This window comes from Petromyzon marinus, chromosome 60 (assembly GCF_048934315.1).
Source record: "Petromyzon marinus isolate PM22_M1 ecotype Great Lakes invasive population chromosome 60, UKy_Petmar_22M1.pri1.0, whole genome shotgun sequence".
Lineage (NCBI taxonomy): Eukaryota > Metazoa > Chordata > Hyperoartia > Petromyzontiformes > Petromyzontidae > Petromyzon > Petromyzon marinus.
In genome coordinates, this window is record NC_133726.1 from 7,701,796 (window position 1) to 7,728,294 (window position 26,499).

At 51.9% G+C, this 26,499-nt stretch overlaps 1 protein-coding gene across 9 annotated transcripts in view; it reads right to left on the minus strand.

Annotated features, from left to right (window-relative positions):
• Window positions 1-26,499, minus strand: part of LOC116955617 (syntaxin-binding protein 5-like) — a 223,376-nt gene that overhangs the window by 107,373 nt on the left and 89,504 nt on the right. For all 9 annotated transcript variants that reach the window (XM_032976777.2, XM_032976783.2, XM_032976776.2 and 6 more), the window contains exons 4-6: window positions 17,767-17,867; window positions 15,384-15,518; window positions 2,037-2,100 (exon numbers count right to left, since the gene is read on the minus strand). In XM_032976777.2, coding sequence (XP_032832668.1) covers window positions 2,037-2,100; window positions 15,384-15,518; window positions 17,767-17,867 — 300 coding nt within the window. The remainder of the gene's footprint in view (window positions 1-2,036; window positions 2,101-15,383; window positions 15,519-17,766; window positions 17,868-26,499) is intronic.

Here is a 26,499-nt window from a genome sequence, read left to right on the forward strand (position 1 = left end):
CGGAGGACCAGCATGAAAAATCCACCCGACCACGGGGAGAGAAAGGGACACGCAAAATCCAAATATACAGCAGGCGTCAGGATCATAACCACGATCTCCCGCATACCAGGCGAGGTAGCTAACATCTCCTCGCCACCGTAGCGTGAGATTGGCAGTCGTGGAGAATGCGCTGATAGCGCTGCGGGAAGGTGCATGGGCTCCTTCCTGCCGGCTCCGCGCCGCTCGCCAGACGGCTCCCACGCTGCTGCTACTGCTGCTGCCAGCCGTTCCCCTCCCCACGGTGGCACTTTTTCACGGAGATGTTCAAAGGGTGGCAAAGTTCCAGCCATGCACACGCCCGCTCGAGCCACCGCTGGCAGAAGGACCGCCACGAGAGCGAGATCTAGAGAGAGGGTAGTTTGGTCTACTCTTCCACGCTAATTTGTTGTTCCTCCCGCCCCTCCACCCCCGGCACCTCCGATTAGCGCGGTTGGCTGCATACGGTGCGGAAGAAGATCAGCAAAAGTACGCACATTGGCAGAGGTGGGAGTAGCCACAGCTTGCACCCACCGTACGCGAACCTGCCGATCTGATCAACTGCGGTGTATTGTAAACTTCTGGGTTGGAAAGAGACGGGGGGGGGGGGGGAGGGAGATCTAAAAACCTTCACCACAAGTTGTTTCAAATGCCACGCCGGGAGATGGAATCGAAGCGATTGCGACACAATCTGACCCAAACGAACCCCAATGACGAAGTGGAAGATGGCGAAACACGTGGATGGACTCGGCAGACGGTTTGTCGTGCGGGCAAGGCAAGGGTGATAGGGAGCGTCACACCTCAACGGATCCCTCCAGGGAGACATGCCCATTCTGGCGATGTTCTTTGCGCAGCACACAGAGCGAGGCCCAACGGACGCGACTCCTTTTAAGCAGCCGCTCGCTTCGCGGAGAAAAAGATTTGGAAAATGTTGGGCTAACCGCGCGGCATCGACTTGCGCAATCACGGCGAACGTCAAACGCTGTTGCAAAACCGTGAGTGCCAACTGTCGGCTACATCGCCGACTCCGCCACCACCACCACCACCATCACCATCATCAGTCGTCGTCAGTCCCGTCGTCGTGAACCGTTTACTTGAATTCCTTAACGGCACATTTATTGTTTGAGACATTCACGGTGAGGCACACCACACACACACACACACACGCGCCAACGCACTCAATTTCAAGCTACATTAAATCGCCGTCCGCCATGTCACGCTGAGCAATCACGGCAATGGACTACGGAGCGGAGGAAGTGCAGCTGCCGATTTTAATCAGGGCATTTACATTTCTCAAAGAGCGGCAGACTGCCTCGAAAACTTGCTTCCTCAAGGTGGGAATGGCCAACACGTTGCAGGCGAGACACGAGGAGACGTCGGTTCGAACACGTCTGGCGTCACCGTGGTGGGGCGGGCTGATCTCCTCGACGCACAAAGCCACGGTGGCAAGGAGATGATAGCTACCTCGCCAGGTATACAGGAGCTCATGGGCTCGATCCCGACCCTGACGCCTGCTGTATATTTGGAGTTTGCGTGTCTCTCTCTCTCTCTTTCATCATCATCACGGTGGTGAGATGTTAACTGCCTCGCCTGGTATGCAGGAGCTCGTGGGTTCGATCCCGACCCTGACGCCTGCTGCTGCTGCTGCTGTATATTTGGAGGTTTGCGTGTCTCTCTCTTCCCGTGGTCGCATGGATTTTTCTCCGGGTCCTCCCGTTTCCCCCCCCCCCCCTCCACATTTAGAATGGACATCGCGCGTTCAAGAGTATTTGGCCTCCGCTATAAAACCCCACGCAATAAGCCCCTTCGGTTGAGTTGTCATCTGCGGTGGCCAGGTCTCGTCTGCAACAAAGAGCTAATTTATAGCTCAGTGGTCCTTCCCGGCAAGTAAAAAAATACGTTTCTCTAGTTTCGTGTTCAGTTTCACTTGGCGCGAGCTGAGCGGGCAACGCTTGCGAGCACGGGTCCCGGTGGCGCTGAGTGCTTCACGAGACCCGGGGAGGCCGGCGTACGCCACTTACCTTCCCTTCATCCACGGGGTTGTCGCTGATGTGCACGATGGAGCCGGGGTGGGCTTTCGTCGACCTGCGGAGCAACAACGGGGTTTGCAGGAACGCACGGTGAGCACTCGCCCCGCTGTACGCGCACACGGACACAGCGTCGTCGCCAAGCGCATTGTGACGTCGCCAAGCGCGTTGTGACGTCGCCAAGCGCATTGTGACGTCGCCAAGCGCGTTGTGACGTCGCCAAGCGCGTTGTGACGTCGCCAAGCGCGTTGCGACGTCACCAAGCGCATTGTGACGTCGCCAAGCACATCAGTTATTTTAGCCGGGCTGATTCTCGCCTTGTGATTGGTCGTGTTTCTTTGGGACTCGACTCAACTACTTTTATTTTACCAGGTGAGGCCCCACTGAGCTATGAAGCTCTTTTTCAGAAGCGATCCGGCCACAAATGATAGCTCAACGAAGTGGCTTATCACGTGGAAATGTATAGCAGCCAAATACTCTGAGCGCACGTTTATAAATGTGGAGGGGAAACGCAGAGGACGCGGAGAAAAATCCACGCGACCACGGCGAGAGAGAGACGCAAACTCCAAATATACAGCAGCAGGCGTCAGGGTCGGGATCGTACCCACGACCTCCTGTGCATCAGGCGAGGTAGTTAACACCTCGCCACCGTGGCGCTAGAGTCCCGATCTCCCGTCTAGGATTGTGCTGCTGCTGCTGCTGCTGTCACCCATCCTAGACTCTCATCCAGATCCGGATGAACGCTGCTGGTGAACAGGAGCGCAGACTGCAGTGCCCTACAATACGGTCCATGCATGGCCATGATCACACTATGACTGTGCTTTGTCTTAAATGTTCCAATTCACGAATTGAGATGTTGCACATCGGCCTGTTGATGTCGTGATGCGGTTGACGGTTCCACCACTGGTGTCTTCGAGGAGGGGGAGGAGGAGGAGGGGGGAGGGAGGAGGGGGGAAGGGGGAGGATGAAGGGGGGGAGGGAGGAGGAATGTCAAAGCCAGGAGGTTGCGATGTTTGGGTCTCGAATGAAGCTCGTATTCCGGACGTCCGACTTGTTCCACTTCAATAATTACTTAAACAATTGTACATCCTGGTTGTGTTCATTTTAATCTCATTCTGTGACGTGGCTGTTGGAGTAATTACGATCGCGGCGAAGCTTGCTGCTGAGCTGTAACCGCGTGCACCTGTGACCAACGTGGCTCCTTATTCACAAGGATTCTGATGAGGGTCTCCGCCCTGTTACCCACGATTATCAATGTCTGCTCCGGTGAAACTACCTCCAAGCTTTGCGATGTTTGGCTTTGCAACAAACACTGGCGTCCTATCTCCCTCCACCTCTAACCACCTCCCAATTGCTACCCCCCCCCCTTCCACTCACATAACAATCACAACATCGTTTGTCCATCTCGGACTCTGTCTGTCGCAAGGTTCACACAAAACACGCAGAGATTTGTAAATAGCATACGACCCTCAGCCATGGTGCAAACAAAAAATACCCATCAGCATTGCCTGAACCAAGTGCATTGTGGTTCCTCTTCCATAACAAAGGTTTTTGGGGTCAGGTGGCGTGAATATAAATGTTGTGTCGTCAAACCCGCCACCACTCGACGAAGCCAATGAGTAAGGTTTGTCACGTGAACAGAACATGCCAATTCGTTACTAGTTCAGCACACCGGTGTGTTGGAGAGTAAATTGAACTAGCAACTAATTGGTACGTTGTGACTACGTGGCCAACTTTCAAATAGACACCTATTACAAGGCTTATCAATTCTGCAAGAGCCACACGTATTTGTTATGAAAATGCAAACAAGTGTGCTTTGATAACGTATGCACTGTCCTTGAAACTAATTAGGCTGCACGAGAGACAGCCTCTTTGATGGCTTTGTACCACCAGTGCTATGGATATAAAGGCAACTAAAAGGCGAGCAGTACAAGGGCAATGTGAACACCAAAGCATTAGTCGGTTTTCGGGGGCCTGCAGACAATTGTTCTGCTACCATGGGGTTTCGTCATCATGTACAGATGTGATTATGGCGTGTTCACACGTTCCCATCATTTCATTGTTGTCCTTCCCCCGCACCTCTGATTACCGCAGTTGGCTACGTGCAGTGCGAAATAAGTTCAACATACATACATACGTACCATAATTGCGTCATCGAGATTGAAACTCATTTCTTTAGAACTGCTTTTTTGTGATTAGCTTTTTAGCCTTTCTCCGCACTTCCAATATGCACGGTTGGCTACGTGCGGTGCAAAAGAAGTTCGACATCCCTACATACCACCATCACCACCCCATCACTTTCGTCAAAACCATCACCACCTCGTCATCAAGCCGCTGGAGCTATGCACTTTTAAATCATCCAGATTGAAAACTTGTTTCGTGAGAACTGCTTTGCTGTGTTCAGTTTGTGGTCCCTTGCCACCGCGCGATTGGCACGGTTGCCTACGTACGGTGCGAAAGACGCGAGTCCGTGCGTAGGTGCGCACGCATACGTGCGCTCAGACAACCGATATTCGTTTCTCAGCCGCGTTTCGCAGAGCCGAAAGAGCGCGCGCGGGGCGCCAATCCGGAGCGGCGGCCACCCGCCAGTCTCGGGACCATCAGGGAGCGAGCGCTAAAAATCCGGCTCCACGTTTCCCACCCGTTGACTGCGCTGCTTCGCCCCCGCCGGTGAGCTCATTAAACCGGGTAGGCGGAGGGGGGCATCGGCTCCACGAAAAGAGATGCCGCTCCGACTCGCGCGGAAGTTTGCTGGTTGGCGAAATTGGCACCTCGGGCTGTCGGAGACGGCATGTGCCGTGAAATCGTTTGACCTCCCGTGGCGGTCGGCGTCTCGCCGGAAGCCGGATTATCTCGCCGTGAGTCCCGCGTAACCTTTCCGGAGGTGACATTTTTCAGTGCTAACGGGACGCAGATTTGAATCGACATTAAAGGCAATGCGTTAGAGATGAAAATAAACCCCCCCAAAAAATAAATAAATTTTAGGAAACGGGGGGGGGGGGGGAAAGCACCAAGACCCCATGATATCGTTGAAAAACAATCTAATTTTCAGGCATCGTATTCAGAAGCGTGAACAGTAAAGGTGCGGCGCTGCAATTTCCTGTTCACACCACAAGCTTCCTGGGAGAGGTGGGAGCACCCCACACTTTGCCCAACCACACGCGACCCTGTCGATTGACTGTGATTCCATTCACAACTGCTGTGTAGACAGAGGCGAACAACTTTAACACACTCCGAGTTTAAGGCACTCAGATTTAAGATGCTCATGGATTAAGACGCTCACGGTTTAAGACACGAACAGTTCAAGATGACCAAGTTTAAGATGTTCACAGTTTAAGACGACACTCAGTTTAAGACGACACTCACAGTTTAAGAAACTCAAGTTTAAGATGACACTCACAGTTTAAGATGCTCACAGTTTATGACGACATTCATAGTTTAAGACGACACTCATAGTTTAAGACGACATAGTTTAAGACGACACTCACAGTTTAAGATTCCCACAGTTTAAGACGACACTCATAGTTTAAGACGACACTCACAGTTAACGACGCTCATGGTTTAAGACGACACAGTTTAAGACGACACTCATAGTTTAAGACGACACTCACAGTTAAAAACGCTCATGGTTTAAGATGACACAGTTTAAGACGACACTCACAGTTTAAGACACTCACGTTTTAAGATGACACAGTTTAAGATGACGCTCATGATTTAAGACGACACTCACAGTTTAAGATGCCCACAGCTTAAGACGACACTCATAGTTTAAGACGATATAGTTTAAGAAGACACTCACAGTTAAAGACGCTCATGGTTTAAGACGACACTTACAGTTTAAGACGACACTCACAGTTTAAAACGACACTCACAGTTTAAGATGCTCACGTTTTAAAATGACACAGTTTAAGACGACACTCACAGTTTCAGATGCTCACGTTTTAAGATGACAGTGTAAGACGACACTCACAGTTTAAGACGACACTCACAGTTTAAGATGACACTCACAGTTTTAGACGACACTCAGTTTAAGACGCTCACGTTTTGAGATGACAGTTTAAGACGACACTCACAGTTTCAGATGCTCACGTTTTAAGATGATAGTTTAAGACGCTCACGATTTAAGATGGCAGTTTAAGACGACACTCCCAGTTTAAGATGGCACTCACAGTTTAACACGCTCATGGTTTAAGATGACACAGTTTAAAACGACACTCACAGTTTAAGACGACACTCATAGTTTAAGACGCCCACGTTTTAAGATGACAGTTTAAGACGACACTCACAGTTTAAGACGACACTCACAGTTTAAGATGACACTCACAGTTTTAGACGACACTCACAGTTTAAGACGCTCACGTTTTGAGATGACAGTTTAAGACGACACTCACAGTTTCAGATGCTCACGTTTTAAGATGATAGTTTAAGACGCTCACGATTTAAGATGACAGTTTAAGACGACACTCACAGTTTAAGATGGCACTCACAGTTTAACACGCTCATGGTTTAAGATGACACAGTTTAAGACGACACTCACAGTTTAAGACGACACTCATAGTTTAAGACGCTCACGTTTTAAGATGACAGAGTTTAAGATGACGCTCATGGTTCAAGATGACACTCACAGTTTAAGATGCCCACAGCTTAAGATGACACTCATAGTTTAAGATGATATAGTTTAAGAAGACACTCACAGTTAAAGACGCTCATGGTTTAAGACGACACTCACAGTTTAAGACGACACTCACAGTTTAAAATGACACACAGTTTAAGACGCTCACGTTTAAGACGACACAGTTTTAGACAACACTCACAGTTTAACATGCTCACGTTCTAAAATGACAGTTTAAGACGCTCACGTTTTAAGATGACAGTTTAAGATGACACTCACAGTTTAAGACGACACTCGCAGTTTAAGACACTCATGTTTTAAGAATGACACAGTTTAAGACGACACTCACAGTTTAAGATGACACTCACAGTTTAAGACGACACTCACAGTTTAAGACGCTCACGTTTTAAGATGACACAGTTTAAGACAACACTCACAGTTTAAGACGCTCACGTTTTAAGATGACACAGTTTAAGACGACACTCACAGTTTAAGACGACACTCACAGTTAAAGACGACACTCACAGTTTAAGACGCTCACGTTTTAAGACGACACAGTTTTAGACGACACTCACCGTTTACGACGCTCACGTTTTAAGACGACACAGTTTAAGACGACACTCACAGTTTAAGACGACACTCACAGTTTAATACGACACTCACAGTTCTCAGACACTCACAGACATGTAGCACCGGGAGACCAAACATGCTCCCTCTGTGTCGCGCTGACAATTGCACCACAGCAGCATCCCTCCATTAGCAATGAAGTCAACAAAACAATCATAAGAATAATTTGCACTTATCAGGCGCATGTCATCCGTAGATCTCACCAATGCGCCCACCACCGTGGTATGGAAAGCCAGAAAATAAACAGAAACTACACGGGGTATATGGCCAGAACTAGGCGGTGTCTTAGCTAGCAAAGGCACAAATTGTCGCTGCATTGTCTGAGAACTGCGCAGTGCCACATGCCCAATCACAAAAGAAACAGAACCTTGACCTCGGAGTGCTCAGGAGACGGGCAAACATGGATAAAGTGGAGTTTACGCACTTCTCAGGGAATGTGGCATTGAAACACCAAACGCCCTGGGACATGAAACATTTATTTGACACAATACTGTGGGGTTGTTTTTTGTTGTTTAGCCACTATACCACTGAAGCCAAGCGAAGGGCAGTGGCAGTTCAGTGCCACTGAAGGAGCCTTGTGCAGGGAGGGCCACATGGCACTATCATGCACGCTGACCCTAAATACAAACCCACTGCACTCACACAACTTACACAGCCACGGTTCAATTTAAATATTCACTTTCGTAAATTGCAAAGCACTTTTTTTTCCCCTGGAGAGGCCCCTTCGGAACGCCAGCCACTCCACAGTCAGAATCAGAATAGAATCAGAATATGTATTTATACCCGAGAAATCCGATTAGCCAAAAAGCTCTTTTCACAGCTGTCCGGTAGTCACGTGGGTGGGAAGAGACTACAGGCGGCGATCATTCACACGTGGGGACGCCGGCGATCACCGAATGACCGCACAAAAACCCCACCGTGGTTAACATGTGGTTTTGCGCAAACACAAAATCAAATCCCAGGCGCGTGAATCACCACAACGTCGGGTTTTGCTGCGCCACGTGACGAAGCGTTACTCTCGTGCGGCAGAGCGGGTGCGAAGGCGCTGCCCACTCTGTACCAGCACGGACCAAAGTGCCACTCTTGAAGGCGTCTCTCGGATGTGGCTCTGCAATGTCCGCTTACCGCGGGGGCCGTACGAATGACATGGAGGAAGACGAAGCGGACACTTTGTCTTACGAAACGATGCCGAACGAACGAACGATAAAAAACACGTGGGAGAACCCGAGGCTTCTTGGACAGCACTTCGGAGGTGTTTCACATCCAAGCTGGGAGGCGGGATGGCGCGGAGAGTTAGCTGACAGCACTTAGCGTGCCAGCGTAATGGATTAGGTGCAAGCTGCTCGGTGCTTAACCCTCACGTCCCAATGTGACCACCTTGATAAAATAAAAAATAACCCCACCACCACAGCCTTTCCTTCTCGGGCAAATTAAAGATCCACGCAGAGAAGGAGCGCGGCCACAGGGCAGTGTTGGGGGGTGTGGAGGGTTCGGCTCACGCCTGGGCGGGGGGATGATGGATGGCCACGATCGTGGCAGCAATTTATCTGGAATTGGGGAAGGCAGAGGAGGCAGGGGGATGTGGGAATAGGGAACGCGTTGTAGGGATGTCTGGTGGCTCTTGCGGTGACGGAGACAAAGCGAGGGCACGGTGGGGGGAGGGGGGGGCGGTGGGGGCTGGAGGAACGGGGGGAGTGGAGGGACAGGGTACGGGGGGGGCAGGGTTAGCGGATAGACGGGGAGACGGGGGAACGGGGGGGGGCAGGGGGGGCGGAGGGACGAGACGGGGGGGTGGTGGGTCAGGCACCACCCCGGGCTGTAACTGCCCTCGTGGTGGCAGTGAGTGAGGTGGCCGCGAGCCGGGCTCCGTGTCGCGGACGCTCGCGGCCTCAGGAGGCGGTGGGGGGGGGGGGCCGTGGGCGTCGCCTTTCAGTCCCCCGCCCGACCCCCCCCCCCACCCCGAACTCAATGGCCACCCCACGCAGCATTCAGGCGATTCGTTTTCGGGACGCTGCCCGAGGGTTATTGAGCGCTCGCGATGACGGAGGGAGCATCGTGATTCATTGCGGCCACGCATTCGCACGTCCCTTAATTGTGCTTCGTTATCCCTTCGTAATAAAAGAGTATTCGCTGGTGTTCACCAAATTCATATACTTCTTTTTTGTACGATTGGCTCTTTGTCATTCGCGGGCTGCGGATTTACCACGCTTGCGATAAGAATGAATAGTAGGTTCTTTGCAAACCCACGGGCTTTTATCAGAGATTTGTTCATGAAGCAATTCAGATCTACAAACACAGACACAATTTCAACCGAGAGGATGGTTTCAAATTAAGCAACCATTGGAAAGATGTTCCAAATCGAACTAAACATTAAACTAATTTCAATGGTACAGTATATTTTTCAAGTAGTGGTACCCCAAACTTTCGCAGCTCTTATAAATTCCCTTTTCACACCATCAATAGGTAAACTCCCCCCCCCCCCCCGCGCCAAACGGCAAGTCCACCACCTCTTTCCTAAAATCCGCCAATCAAATGCAAATTTTTATGCTAATTTCTTTGTCAGAACACCTTATTTGCTCGCACACAGTTTAAAGGTCCGCTGTCTGAGCGTGATTGTGTTTCGCTAAATTATCATGTTTGATGAGTACTAGGTGCCTCGGTGAATGTATATGCTCTGACTTTAACATAGCTATTTCTGTGACCAGTTACAAGCTAATCACTCAGCTATTTCAATGATAAATTCTATGCTAATTCCTTTGTCAAGGGGTACCTCTGCGGATGTGTATACTGTAACTTAGCTATTTCAATGAGCCATTTCAATGCTAAATTATATGCTAATTCCTTTGTCAAGGCGCGTGGTCTTTTTCTTCTCACACAGCTTAAAGGTCGTGATCTAAGCGTGGCTTCTCCCACTCCAGCGCTGTCCTCCAGACAGTCTCGTCCCTTCACCTGATGAAGGCTGCTTGTGTTGTGGCCGAAACGTCGTGATTTTTTGTTATTTTATTTTCACCTACGTGACTTTACCCAATAGAACCAAAGAGTATGGATCCTAGCAGTCACGAAAGCTTTAAATCTAGAAATGAATAGTAGCTTTCAGTGCAAGCTTCACATATTGTATTACTATTTATATAAATATCCACGCCTTCACTAATTAATTTAACCAGCTGCTCCTCACTCGTCGAAGGTCAGTGACTCCGTGCCCACATGACCGCAAACGTCTACAATTAAACCGATGACACGTTACTCTATTTTTTTTTACTACCAAACTTGCATATGTTTTGCGTTGTCTGTGTATTAGTTTCAGCTGCTCTCAGCCCAACCCTTGGTAGGCAGTATTGAGTGTATGGTTAGTGTTGAGTCTATGGGCAGTGTTGAGTCTATGGGTAGTGTTGAGTCTATGGGCAGTGTTGAGTCTGGGTAGTGTTGAGTCTATGGGTAGTGTTGAGTCTATAGTTCAGTGTTGAGTCTGGGCAGTGTTGAGTCTATGGGCAGTGTTAAGTCTATGGCAGTGTTGAGTCTGGGCAGTGTTGAGTCTATGGGCAGTGTTGAGTCTATGGGCAGTGTTGAGTCTATGGGGCAGTGTTGAGTCTATGGGGCAGTATTGAGTCTATGGGCGGTGTTGAGTCTGGGCAGTGTTGAGTCTATGGGCAGTGTTGAGTCTATGGGCAGTGTTGAGTCTGGGCAGTGTTGAGTCTATGGGCAGTGAATGAGTCTGGGCATTGTTGAGTCTATGGGGCAGTGTTGGGTCTATGGGGCAGTGTTAAGTCTGGGCAGTGTTGAGTCTATGGGCAGTGTTGAGTCTATGGGGCAGTGTTGAGGCTGGGCAGTGTTGAGTCTGGGCAGTGTTGAGTCTATGGGGCAGTTATGAGTCTATGGGGCAGTGTTGAGGCTGGGCAGTGTTGAGTCTATGGGGCAGTGTTGAGTCTATGGGCAGTGTTGAGTCTATGGGTAGTGTTGAGTCTATGGGCAGTGTTGAGTCTGGGTAGTGTTGAGTCTATGGGTAGTGTTGAGTCTATAGTTCAGTGTTGAGTCTGGGCAGTGTTGAGTCTATGGGCAGTGTTAAGTCTATGGCAGTGTTGAGTCTGGGCAGTGTTGAGTCTATGGGCAGTGTTGAGTCTATGGGCAGTGTTGAGTCTATGGGGCAGTGTTGAGTCTATGGGGCAGTATTGAGTCTATGGGCGGTGTTGAGTCTGGGCAGTGTTGAGTCTATGGGCAGTGTTGAGTCTATGGGCAGTGTTGAGTCTGGGCAGTGTTGAGTCTATGGGCAGTGAATGAGTCTGGGCATTGTTGAGTCTATGGGGCAGTGTTGGGTCTATGGGGCAGTGTTAAGTCTGGGCAGTGTTGAGTCTATGGGCAGTGTTGAGTCTATGGGGCAGTGTTGAGGCTGGGCAGTGTTGAGTCTGGGCAGTGTTGAGTCTATGGGGCAGTTATGAGTCTATGGGGCAGTGTTGAGGCTGGGCAGTGTTGAGTCTATGGGGCAGTGTTGAGTCTATGGGGCAGTGTTGAGTCTATGGTGCAGTGTTAAGTCTATGGGGCAGTGTTGAGTCTATGGTGCAGTGTTGAGTCTATGGGCAGTGTTGAGTCTGGGCAGTGTTAAGTCTGGGCATTGTTGAGTCTATGGGCAGTGTTGAGTCTGGGCAGTGTTGAGTCGATGGCAATCGGCCATCCCGCCCCCCTCCCCCACCCCCCGAAATTCCTGCACCAATAGTTCCGACCCAGCGCAGCCGCTTTGCCAAATCACATCTCGCACGGTCGACACCAGCAGCACGCGACGAATTATTTGGTGATGCTGCTGCTGCTGCTGCGTCGTCAGTGGTGCAACAGCACAAACTACGTCCTACCCCACGCACGTTCTTCCCCATCCCGCTCCCTCTAATCCCCTCGCCTTCTCGCTCCCCACATGAAAGTACAAAACACCGCGCTCGCAGCAGCGAGCCACAATCTCGCCCACATCTCCCCACCCCCGTATCTCCACGTGAACTCAGAAGCGCAGCGTTGGGTGGGGACTTTCTGTCCTCGGTTTTTTTTTCCTGCAGCGCGCACGCTGGACCCGCGCCGGACGTTCAGTTCGAATGCGCCGTCAATTCAATGCCTCTTCATCTCTCCTCATTAGCATGTGAGGCTTTCATCACACTTCAAAGGGCATTCACACTCTCACCTTTCCGACGTGGTCAATTCACTTTCATGTCAGCTTTTCGCAAACATTTATCGGTATATAATAACGATTTGGCATTTCAACGACAACAACGAAAAAAAAACATTTTCCTCTCTCGACATAATTAACGCGTCAATAATTTACATGTGAATAATGCTCACGGCAGTGTGTGTTAAATGAAAACAATTAATTATTAATATCTCATTTTGTACACGATCATTTATTTGGACAGCGAAAGTCACGATCACATATTTACGAAGGGTTTTTTTTAATTGCTTTCAAAAAAAAATTTCGTCCCGCACACTGCCGCTTGTACCGAACCTGGCGCTGATCTTTGCACCCCTTGAACAGCTGTTTGATGGCGACTGTACGACTCTGGAAACGCGGTGTTCATTTGCGCAACGTCCTCTGTTTCACGATGCCCTCGCTCATGCCCACGACGGCCGCGTTAGGCACAACACGCACCACGTTGGATGCGCAGGAGGCACGTCATCATGCTCAGATATTTTTTTGTTCCTTAAACTCTCCGCGACGACGCTCGTGATTCGTGATTATTTTTGAGTGATGCGTTCCGTAGTTGTCACGTTGAACTGCGGCCCCTGTTCAACAGGGGCGTCTCCTGATTCTGAACATCAGGCGGTTCACCATCATTGGTCCAAGCGAGACTCGCTCTGCTGGTGAGACACTTAGTGTCAGAAAACTTGTCCAGAACGCGCTTTGCGTTGGGGGGCCGTCCATAAATCTCGATTTTTGACCCCCCCCCTCGTCACACGGCGTCACAAAAAGTCAGACCCCCCCCCCTCAAATATGACGTCACAAAGCTCTGCCCCCCCCCCCCCCCCAAATAGTAATATGAAACATGCTTCAAATCGCTTTAAACTATTGTCATTGTAGTGCGTATTTAATGTGGCGCTGCACTCTGATGTTGAAGGAGAAAACATTTATTAAAAAGTCTATTTAACTATAATTAAGTAGAACGTCTTCTTTGGTTCTTTCGAAAGAACCAAAGAAGATGAATCATTGCAGTCACGAAAGCTTGAAATCGAAATTTAAGTAGAACGTGTTATCTATATTTATTTAAAGTTGCGCATTTTGATGTGACGTCACATTTCTCAAACCCCCCCCCCCTCGTCACACATCGTCACAAATGTCTGACCCCCCCCCCCCAAGTGCGTGACGTCATTTATGGACGGCCCCTTGAACAAATGCTTCTGAAATGACGCACTCCCAGAAGGCCGTGCGGCCGATGGAATGTGTAACAATTTTATTTTTGTATTAACAATTAATAATTATTATTCCAACGTGTAACACGCCGCCGCACAGCATTCGCTCTCTCTCGAAGTGAGAGGTCGCCTCAGGAGGAGCCACAGACGAGCAGGGAAACGCAGAGACCAGGCAGTAAGCAGGCGCCAACACTTCCCCTAACTCCACCGTCCTCTGTGTGTCAAGGTTGCTAGCGGCCAATTAATGAGTGTTGACATGCGGGAGGAAACCGGAGTACCCCGAGAAAACCCACGTGTGTGCGAGGGAGCAACGCACTATCCCATACAGACAGATCAGACGAGGATTCCACGTTTACTGTGCACGGACATATATGTGAAGGAGGTGCTGATGTCCACTCATTTATTTAGCTACTTCTGATATGCATTACAAAAGAGGCTATCTCTGGTGTAGGCCATTTCGTTTCAAAGACAATGCAAACGTTACATTGTGTAACAAAAAATAGTTTTTTTGTTCCTGGGTAGTAAATGTTATTTCCTAATTGCTTACGCCTCAAAAGTACAGAAAATGTCTTATTCCCCGAAAACGTTGCTTTTGTGACGAGGACATTGGAATTTTGAAATTTACCTATTTTCAATGAGAAAACGGGCGAATTTGTGTCTTTCGTTCACATAAGGTCCTGGTCACAGGAGCAAAGTTTATGGGGAATAATAGGCATTTTCTATACTTTTTAGGCATGAACAATAAAAAATAACACTTGGTACCGAGGAACAAAAATTGTGTTACATAGTGAATTATCAGAACATGTTTCATTGCATGTTTTGCCACATGCACGGCGCGTGGTTAATGCAGACTTGATGCCTTGCAAAAGGAACCTCTTTGGTGTTTGAACATCCTGTTCTATCGCCAGAAAGGGTAACGAGTCTGTTCTCGTATATTTCATCATTTTGATACTTGCAACAACAACAAAAAGTCCCGTAAGATAAATTGCATTTTTGCGAATCGTTCTCGTCTGTGAGTGTGTGTGAGTGTGTGTGAGTGTGTGTGAGTGTGTGTGAGTGTGTGAGTGTGTCTGAGTGTGTGTGAGTGTGTGTGAGTGTGTGAGTGTGTGTGAGTGTGTGTGAGTGTGTGTGTGAGTGAGTGTGAGTGTGTGTGTGAGTATGTGTGAGTGAGTGTGTGTGAGTGTATGTGTGAGTGTGTGAGTGAGTGTGAGTGAGTGTGTGTGAGTGTGTGAGTGAGTGTGTGTGTGAGTGTGTGTGTGTGAGTGAGTGTGAGTGAGTGTGTGTGAGTGTGTGAGTGAGTGTGAGTATGTGTGAGTGAGTGTGTGAGTGTATGTGTGAGTGTGTGAGTGAGTGTGTGTGAGTGTGTGAGTGAGTGTGTGTGTGAGTGTGTGTGTGTGAGTGAGTGTGAGTGAGTGTGTGTGAGTGTGTGAGTGAGAGTGAGTGAGTGTGAGTGTATGTGTGAGTGTGTGTGAGTGAGTGTGAGTGAGTGTGAGTGTGTGTGAGTGTGTGTGATTGTGTGTGTAAGTGTGTGTGAGTGTGTGTGTGCTGCCATGGCACCTGGGTCTGCCCCGTGACCTCCTGCCAGAGGGCGTTCGACACTTCACGTGGCCTCAATGTGCACATGGCCTGGCACAAGCGTCGTGGTGACGTCACCGCCACTTAGTGGCGAATGGCGGTTGTTGTTGTTGTTGTTGTGTGCTGCCGGCGCACGTGCGCACACTCACAACTCGATGGCTCTGTTCCACATGATGACGTAGCCCGAGAGCTGAAAGCACTCCACGTTCACCACGTGGATGTTGCCCTTCTTGGTGCCGATGTAGAGCCACTTGCTCTGGAATGGCAGGTGGGCGCAGCCGATGCTGCGCGCGCACACCAAAGGCAGACGGCAATGATTCACTCCCCCCACCGCCCCCCATCCCCCCCCCACCCCCCCGTGTAGCCTTGGCAGACTCCTTGGGGGCAAGTGACAGCACCTAGGAAGGCCGGCACGGCACACGACGGGGTTGGGTGGCCAGCACCGCGCACAACCGCCTTTGTCTCCCTAGTGGCGATGTTTTTTATGCACCACGCCAGGTACTCAATTGAGGCTGAGTTGACCTAGGGGAGACCCGGGACCGATAAATATAATCGTCACTGGTGTCGGCCACGAATGGGAATCGAACTCGTGTCGCGGTAGCACGGCTCGCTAACCGCTACACTACCGCCCCCCACACACACACACACAGAAGCTCAGACATGCACAGACGCGCATTCAAACAGTGGCAAAATCAATACTCCAAGAGCCCTGTCATGTGGAAGTAACGGGAACTTGTCCGTTGGGAGCGGCCGGCACGCCATCGCGAGCGTGTCGCAGGCCACAGAGCATCGCGCATGAGCGAGCCAGCGGTGGCGCTCGCAATGCATGCTCCCCGTAATCCTCGGGGAGTCCCAGGACCAGGTTCAAAGAATCGTGAGCGAGAATCGAACTCGGGTCGCCGGGTTCGTAGCGCAGCGCCCCTAACCGCTACACCACCGCTCGCCACACAGACACACACAAAGACAAAGATTCCCCAGGATAGCCTTGACAAACTTTTAGCGCAAGTGGTTGTTAGCGGGCGCCTATGAAGGCCGGCACGGTACCCGAGGGGACGAGTGGTCAACACCACGCCCGGCCGCCTTTGTCTCCCGAGTTGCGATGATTCCACACCGCACCAGGTACTCATTTGAGGCTGAGTCGACCTAAGGGAGGCTTAGGACCGGTTCAGATAATCGTTGGACGTGAGCTGGAATCGAACTCGGGTCGCCGGGTTCGTAGGGCAGCGCTCCAACCACTACACCACCGCTCCTCACCACGCGCACACAGACAAACGCACACACACACGCGTACACACGCGCACACACACGCGCGCACACACACACACGCGCACACACACACACGCGCACACACACCCGCACACGCACACACGCGCACACACGCACACACGCGCACACACACACACGCGCACACACACACACACACACGCGCACACACACGCGCACACACACATGCGCACACACACACGCGTACACACACACGCGCGGACACACGCGCGCACACACACACACGCGTACACACACACGCGCGCGCACACACACGCGCGCCAATACACGCGCGCGCACGCACGCGCGCACACACACGCGCGCCAATACACGCGCGCGCAAACTCTCGTGCTGTGCGACACGCGCGACGCCGACGTTCCACACGGCCGCTCCGCACACGCGACGCCCCGGGCCGCCGCTGCCCGCGACCACCTTCGGCTCGACGCGCCGAGCTACGGCCGTGGAGCGCCGTGCGGCCGAGACGAACGGTGCAGCCACCCGGGGGGCCGGAGCGCGCGGGTGGAGGACGACGCCGAGGGCTCGTCGAGGGGTCGGCGAGCCGAGCCCAACTTGCCGGCTGCCGACTGCGGCGTAGGTTAGGGGCAGAGCGCGGGTCTCGCGACACCGGGCCCCTGTCGCCCACGCCTGCCGGGCAGATGAATGTTTCACGACGCTCGCGCGCAAATGCGGAGCGAGGCGTCCTTCGTCGATCGTGTGGACGGGAGAAACGGGGGGTGGGGGGGGCGGGTTTGCCCCACGGAGTTTCATAGCCGAGCGCTCCGTTCACCCAACCTGAAATGCTGCTCGTTTGAGCAGACGACCGATTTTTACTTTTGTTGCGCTACGCGTTCGTGTCGCGCGTGTGGGGAGCGGCGGTGTAGCGGTTCGAGACCCGCGCGGCGAACCCGGGGGACCCGAATTCGATTCCCGCACGTGGCCAACACCAGCGACGATTATCTGAACCGGTCCTGGGTCTCCTCTAGGTCGACTCAGCCGCAAATGAGTACCTGCTGCACATGTGTAGACATCGCCACGACGGAGACAAAGGCGGCTGGGCGTGGTGCTGGCAACCCACAACCTCGCGTACCGTTCCGGCCTTCATAGGTGCCACTCGCTAACATGCACTTGCCTCCAACATCCTGTTAAGGCTACACGGGGGATCTTTGTCTGTGGTGAGCGAGACGATTTTTTTCGCGTACGAGCGGCAGGGAAAGAAACCGCCGCGCTCCCTTTGACTTGCTCGTCGTTCGCGAGCCGCGCGAGACCCACCTCTCCTTGTGGAACTTGAGCGAGTGCAGCACCGCCGGCTGCTTCTGCCGAAGGTTCCACAGGTGGAGGCTGTCGTCGGAGCATCTGCTGATCAAAGCGCCCTGTTCAAGACACGGTCACAGCATCACACGCCGGAGCCGGCTCAGCGCAGGCCTTGCAAAACCGCCCTGCCCTGCCGCACGCACGCCAACCCACGCGCCTGAAGCGCCCAAAGGACAGATCGTCAATTCGAGATTTGAAGATCGGTGTGCTCGCGCCGTTCTCCTCTCCGTTGTCGGTGATTTGTTATTTTTTTTGTTTGTCCCCACGAAGTTTTTGTCGCGATTGTTGCCATCGCGTCCGAGAACGACACCACGGAAGCGGATATCGCAGAGCCACATCTGAGATGCTCTTCGAGGTGACCTCTGGGTCCACACGGTCGATGGCAGCGCCTTCTCACCCCGCTCTGCCATGGTACATGGCGGTCAGACTCATATTTGAATTCCCAGAAGTGGAATTTATCAAAATTAAAGTACGGAAGCAAAGTTGAATGCGAGGAGGTTTTTCTTGAGTTTTTTTGCGCAGATTGTTCGTGTAAGCGCGAGGCTGCCGCCGCAGGTGCCACGTTTGACAGACGAGCACGGTCTGCCAGTAGGGAATGATGGTGCTACGTGGTGTTACCTGATTGAGTAACTTTTAAGTAATTATTTCTCTCGCAAAATTCGAACGGCGAAAGCCTCCACAAGCTGCCCCCCTTTTTTTCGAACGCTACCACGGGGTCCTCAACATCTACCGTGAACCAGACGGCACCACATCCTCTCATTCATCCACCCGCGGCGTTAACCGGAACCCCGAGCCTCCGGAAAAAAGAGCCGCGAAAAGAGGTGCCGCTTGGCCACGTGAGCTGAAGAAAAAACGTGGCAATTGTTCCCAGACTTCCCAGCACCCTGACTGGCATTTGTCCTCACGACTACTCACACCGACGCATAGTGGCAAATCATCTCTGACATGTAAGGCACAAAGCTTATTCCATGCAACTCAATACACTCTTGCAACAAAGCTGCAAAGCCTCGTGGTTTTGGCAGGGATAGTCCCGATGTGACAACAGCTGTCCCCGGTGTCTCGAATGGCCTATGTGTGTAAGACTGCGTGCTTTTTGAGCGTGTATGTATTTGTTCGTATGTACGTTAGACTGCTTTCGGCACCGTACGTAGCCAACCGTGCTGACCGCAGCTGCGAATTGCCGAGACTTCTCGTCGATCTATGCAGTGAGATCTACACGCTGTTTTTCACTACCAGCTATCGCTCCGCTCATCCAGCCCAATCCCTGCCAGAATAGCCCCACCCCCCCCCTCCCCCCCCTCCCCCCCGAATACCCCTTGATTGATCTCGCAATTATTTCCCTTTTCCCACGCATTGCAGCAGGTGAGAGACAGAGACACCGCCACGTGGGGGAACCTCATCGGGCGGGCATCAATTTGGCGCCGGCGGTGAATACAGCGCGAAATAAAATTACAGGAGAGGAAACGGGGGGGAGGGGGGGTGTGAGGAGGGGGGGAGGTTAATGCAGGCTGCTCGTGGGGCGCATGGCCATCATCGCGTACAGACGCTCGCGTGTATCCCGGCATTTGTCGCGCGTGGCTGCACAACAGTTTTTTTTATTATTATACATATTTATGTTGGGCTGATAAAACAACAAAACGATTTTCCGAATTAATTTAACCAATGGGTCAAAGAACGTCGACGTGATTCCGCGCGCGAGTGCCCATTGACGCTGAGCTCATCTCCTGCTCTTCAGCCCTGAACTAGTGGTGGACATTCCACATTCCTATGTCGGGGGTTGAATCTATCCATAGGACAACCCGTTGTTGACTCGCACACAAAGTGGCACCCAATTTAACGACCCCCAAGGGACGATTGGCTGAGTCACCCCCCCCCCCTACCTCCCCCCCAACCAGGATTTGAACCCGTGACCTTGCGATCGCGAGCCGCTCGATCTACCGCTGACTCGGCGAATAAAAAAAAAAGGCCCATTGTTAAAAATCAATCATGTGACAAAAAAAATATTTGACTAGCCAGTGTGGTGTGCAGCGTATAATATTACAAAATCATGGCAAAGTAATGGCGCCTCGACTCCGGTCATAAACAAGTAAAGCACTTTTCCTAATGGTTTAATTGAAATACAATATATAATTGCCTTCATTGAAAAACATTTTTTAAACCAGATAATTAATTTCCCTTTCCAGCCTACAATATCGAGCTTCTACACAGTGACAGACTCCTATATATGGATCATCTCCACATAATGCATTGTCTCAAATTTATTGATAGAAAAACTCGCGCATCTAAGGGCAATGCTTTTCTTCCCCCCCAACGGCTCATTAGGAATGACGCTCTCCATTAGATCACTGTCCATTTCAGCCTCGCACGACTTGCACACGAGCTCGAAAGAAGTTCAACATACCTACAGCTGCAGATGAACGTCACTGGCGTTGGCCGTGAGCGGGAATCAAACTTGGGTGGTCGGGTTTGTAGCACAGCGCGCAAACCGCTGCACCGCCGTATAGCATTAACAGGCTGTCGGGGCAAGTGCTGTTAGCGAGGGGCACCTATGAAGGCCTGAACGGCACACGAGGGGGTGGGTTGCCTGCCCCACGCCCGTCCGCCCTCGTCTCCCTCGTGGCGATATTTTTACGCACTGCACCAGAGCACTCATTTGAGGCTGAGTCGACCTAGGGGAGGAGGCCCAGGACCGGTTCAGATAATCGCAGCGAGCGGGAATCGAACTCGGATCGCCGGGTTCGTAGAGCGGCGTGCTAACCGGCGCACCACTCACAACCATAACGGGAACACATTCAAGGAGGCATGCCGAAATTCTTCTTGGCGTGGAACTATTTGGAGCAAGGGAGGTGAAGGGACAGGCCGAATTAATGCCCAGGACTCCCCCCCACCCCTCGCCCACCACTAACCGGCTGTGGGTGAAATATGCTGCTTATCTGCTTCGCTCTGACTTCGTGAGCTGCCTCTGCTGGGATCCCTTCTCCATGGGTGGTGGGGGCAACTGGTAGTGCGAACACCCAAGTACTTAAGGCCATGGGGAAGTGGTTTGCAGAACTTTTGCAGAAACACGCATTTTATTTCTAAATAAAGCACCATCATTTTTTTTTAACTGCATAGTGGCCCCGATGAATTGTGTTTCAGTGTTGACAGTGGTCCGCTGGGTCCAGAAAGGTTGGAAGCCTGCCGGTTCAACCCGAGTTCAATGGCCAACGTCAGTGGCGAATGAAATCTGCGCCGATCCAGGGACTCCCCGAGGTCCACTGAGCCTTAAATGAGTACTTGATGCGGATACCAAAAGGGAATGCTGGCACATAGTCGATCGCACACATCTCGGCATCGGGAAGGCGATGTATCTCTGAAAAAATAAATAAAGAACAAAGTTTAAAAAAAATTCAAAGGTTGCGTCTTCATAGTTGAGATGTCACAAATGTCGGTGCGGAGCGGTGGTTGGTTAGCGGCGCCAGGCCCTCAACTCGGCGACCTGCGTTCGATTCCTGGCCACGGGAAGACATCTGATCAGGTCCTGGGGCACACACTTCTCCACCCTGCACTCACCACCGTGGTAAAAGTACGGCCTCATAAAACCTCACGAATGACACGCGGCATGGGAAGCCTTCGACCGATAGCTCAATGGCAATGAGGCTGTACGTCATGATGATACTCCTGCTAATGAAGCGTATTCGTGCTGCCTGTGTCAGGTACACGTTCCATGGCCCTGTTGTCCATCCACTGCTGGATGAGGGCGCCTCCACGCCGTGCAGGTCGTGCGGTTCACGTGAGCTTACTTCACCGCGCTGCTTCGTGAAGGGGGCGGAGAGCTTTCCATGTCAAAGACATATTCTGAACACTCGGGTTGTTTAAAACACATACGAGCGTTGAATTGTTTGACGCAACAACGTTAAGGCTACGACGATAATTATCCAACGTAAAATTGCATAAAAGTGCACATTTTGTGATAGTTTATGGATTTCCTCCGAGTCATATTTTAGACGACCACGTCCCTCGTGAATCACCCGTCAAAGATATTAATTTAGACTCGTCACAACTAATGCCCTCAATCTATCCGGAAGCACCGCATCTAACCGCACATTTTGCGCCAATCAATGTAAACAACAGCACAGGCTTGGCAAGTCTAAAACGATGACGATGATGATGATACGTAACGAGCACAAGTTGAACTGCACAGGCTGCCGACTGCCGCAAAATCCAGAGACGGATCTACACTCTCGTGGTCATTTTCCACTGGCCTATCCGAGCCAGTGTGGCCCCCTTCATGGTAGTGTTGGGCTGTCTTTCTTTCTTTCCCACTGGCTATTTGCTGAGCACGTAATACACTGAAAAAGACATTTGAATCGGGCCTCGGGGGGGGGGGGAGGGTGGGGGCAAGCAGGGCCAGGGGCGTGGCTAATGTTTTGCTCCTTGTGTGTGATGTCCGTCGGTACGCCGTGAGGACACAACATCACCACTTCACCTCCAGGCACGCGCCTCCGTTCGTTCGTTGTGACGTCGGTCAGTACGCACGGTGTCACCCACGTGGCACCGTGCACTCCACGTCTAATAAGGAGTGCTGCGGTGGTGAGATGTTCACTACCTCGCCAGGTATGGAGGAGATCGTGGGTTCGCTCCCGACCCGGATGCCTGCTGTGTATTTCGAGTTTGCGCGTCTCTCTCTCTCTCCTTGGCCGCGTGGATTTTTCTCCGGGTTCTCTGGTTTTTCCCTCCACATTTCGAATCGACGTGCATTTAGAGTATTTGGCTGTTATAAATTCCACGTGATAAGCCACTTCGTTGAGCTATCATTTGTGGCCAGGTCGCTTCTGAAAAAGAACTGTGTAGCTCAGTGGGCCTTGCCTGGTTACATTTTTTTTCTATATTCAAATATTCTACGAATGTTCTACGCACGGTTGTGAAGCAGAAAAAAAAGATTCTTTAAATATCACCTTGGGCGAATTTTGCCAAGGAATTCGACACGAGCCATTGTCTATTGAGATAAAGATGCAGCCCCTTTGCCATTGCTTGCTTGCTCACTCCACTGCCTTCGCACCTCATTGGCTCACAGGGGACGACATCACATTCATCACTCCATTTAAGAAGGAAACAGGAGGGTTTGTGGGTACACATCGACGGTGGCGAAAAGTGTCAGCTGTTCCCACCACCCAGGGCCGGATTCAGATTGCGTAGGCCCCCTGGGCTACAGGTACTGTGAGGTCCCCAGTAACATTTTCAAAAGGAAAACAAAGTTAAAGAAAGATACAATTGTTTTTTTTTACAAGGATAACAACAAATAAAATTCAGCATTGACAAACGAAATCACTTTTCACTTCATCTCTGGTGGCCCTCCAGCTGGTGGAGGCCCCTGGGCTGCAGCCACTAAAGCCCCCCACGCCTTAATCCGGCCCTGCCACCACCGTGAACCACGCTCTGGTGGTGCGGCTCGCGTTAGAACAGCGCCGGCACACGCGGCGCTGTCCGTGGCGAGACGTCGAACCCCGGGAGGCGATCTCTTGGTCCGCCAGGTCCCGGAGTAGCCGAGCGCCTTCACCAAACCTTCACCGACCCGCGCGGACCGGCGTGGTGAAGTGTGGCGAGGGCGTTTTCCCTGCACAGTGTGGGGGGCGGGGGGGGTGGGGGATGTCCTCGTCGCACACCGACCGACTTGCCGTGGCAGACGAATGCTGCCCCCGTAAGTGGGCCGGTGACACGCACGTGATTTCAGCGCAGTCCGTTCACCGAGCACCCCCACCCCTCCCCCAAGGTGATGAACTGGAGGTGTGCCATGCTACACCCCATAATCATCAGCACGATATATTGGAAACAAACAAAAAAAATCAGATATGCGCGTGCAAAGAATGCGGTGCGATTGAAACACCTTGAGGCAGGCATGGGCCTTTACAGTTCATTGCCTATCATTTCACACCGCCGACCCATCGCTCGCATTCATTCCTGGGGCCCCCGAGCTTAGCTACTGGCTCACTGTCCACTTGCGATGGGAGGGAACGTGCTCAGCCAAATGTCGCCCTCTGCCCGTTTCTCTCCACTCGCATTGCCCATTGCTTTTGCTGCATTCCCTATTTGGTGGCATTCTCCGGACATGATCAACGCTGCCTTCATCAATTATTATATCTCCAGGTTCTTTGCCAATGTCTTCATCTATTATTCTACTCCCGAGTGATTGAAATTAAACAGGAATGTGGAATATCCATTACGGCGCCGCCATGGCAGGACGAAGGCATTAGACAAAGCTCATTTGAGCAGAGAGATGTGAGCGATTCACTCCTTGCAGAATCCTTACAGGGCAGAGTGAAAGATAGTGAGCGTTGATGTCTCTCCTTTTCAACTCTGAAGTGGGGGTGGCTACCTCGCTGGGAATTTGGCATCTGTGTGCCGCTGGCAGGAAATGTATTTGTGCCGAGATCTGGCGACGGCATTTGCTCTAAATATCATTGCAGTAAAACTGCACTGCATTGATGGACCCAGGCTGACTGAGAAATATTTGTCTGGATTTAGCCTACAGCCTACAGTGGAAAGGTGTTGCAACCATACCCATCCACTCACCCACTCACCCACTCGCTCACTCACTCAATCACCCACTCACTCTGACACCCACTCACCCAACCACTCACCCACTCACCCACCCACTCACCCACCCACTCACCCACCCACTCACTTACCCACCCGCCCATCCACCCACTCACCCACCCACTCACCCACCCACTCACCCACCCACTCACTCACTCACCCACCCACCCACCCACTCACCCACCCACCCACCCACTCACTCACCCACCCACCCACCCACTCACCCACCCACTCACCCACCTACTCACCCACTCACTCACCCATCCACTCATTCACCCACCCACTCACTCACTCACCCACCCACCCACTCATCCACCCACTCACCCACCCACTCACCCACTTACTCACTAAGGTTTGCCACCAGTCCGGAAATCAGCATCTCTGTGTTCAGCTTGTGGGAAATGATTCGTAACCGCCGGAGAGATCCGGTGCCGTTTACTGCGTTGAACTAAATTTCGGTGAGCCGCGTGGCTTTCATAAACCTGGCCCGACTCGAGAAGTGCCCCCGGGTTAGGTCTCCTGGTGGGGGGGGGGGAAACGTGATAATCCTAATGAGGAGAGCTGGGTCCGTCTGTGACAATCCTGACGAGGAGAGCTGGGAGCGCCTGTGACAATCCTGACGAGGAGAGCTGGGACCGTCTGTGACAATCCTGACGAGGAGAGCTGGGGCCAACTGTGACAATCCTAACGAGGAGAGCTGGGACCGTCTGTGACAATCCTGACGAGGAGAGCTGGGACCGTCTGTGACAATCCTGACGAGGAGAGCTGGGACCGTCTGTGACAATCCTGACGAGGAGAGCTGGGACCGTCTGTGACAATCCTAACGAGGAGAGCTGGGACCGTCTGTGACAATCCTGACGAGGAGAGCTGGGACCGTCTGTGACAATCCTGACGAGGAGAGCTGGGACCGTCTGTGACAATCCTGACGAGGAGAGCTGGGAGCGCCTGTGACAATCCTAACGAGGAGAGTTGGGACCGTCTGTGACAATCCTGACGAGGAGAGCTGGGACCGTCTGTGACAATCTTAATGAGGAGAGCTGGGACCGTCTGTGACAATCCTGACGAGGAGAGCTGGGACCGTCTGTGACAATCCTGACGAGGAGAGCTGCGACCGCCTGTGACAATCCTAACGAGGAGAGCTGGGACCGTCTGTGACAATCCTGACGAGGAGAGCTGGGACCGTCTGTGACAATCTTAATGAGGAGAGCTGGGACCGTCTGTGACAATCCTGACGAGGAGAGCTGGGACCGTCTGTGACAATCCTGACGAGGAGAGCTGGGACCGTCTGTGACAATCCTGACGAGGAGAGCTGCGACCGCCTGTGACAATCTTAATGAGGAGAGCTGGGACCGTCTGTGACAATCCTGACGAGGAGAGCTGGGACCGTCTGTGACAATCTTAATGAGGAGAGCTGGGACCGTCTGTGACAATCCTGACGAGGAGAGCTGGGACCGTCTGTGACAATCCTGACGAGGAGAGCTGGGACCGTCTGTGACAATCTTAATGAGGAGAGCTGGGACCGCCTGCCACGGGGCAAAGTGGCTCATCCCGGGAAAGAGGCCACACTGGCCTCACAAACTAATTATTTTCAACGCCACGGGGGCCAAAGCGGCCGCCTGTCAGATCCGACCCTCTGTGGGCCGGTGCGGCTCACTAAAAAGCGGCGAAATAGGCTCTGCTGCTCAGGGGCTCTGTGACAAATCGGGCAATAAATAAATGTAAGTGCCCGTTATTAAATGACTTCTTTTTTTTTGCAGATGTTGCCGCGAACAGCGCTGTCAGACACAGAGATGCAGAGATGCCCTTTTATGATCCACTGTGTTTATCGGATGATTCTTTTCTGGGGGAGAGGGGGTTCGGGACAGGGGGAGGGGGGATGTAACCCCCCCGCCCGCCGCCCATTGCCGGCCCCCCTTTAGTAACTGCGCAGAGATGTGCGCTCGCAGCCACTCGCGTGTCAGGGTTCAAGTTTGCAGCGAAGATTGATAAGTAGAAACAGCGGTGGGCATTGAATCTTCGTTATTTATGCCTCCATTAACGCGTGGGGACATTACCGTACGTCAAACCCATTGAGTTTTAGCCAATTTCCAATTTATAATTATTAATGACCCATGC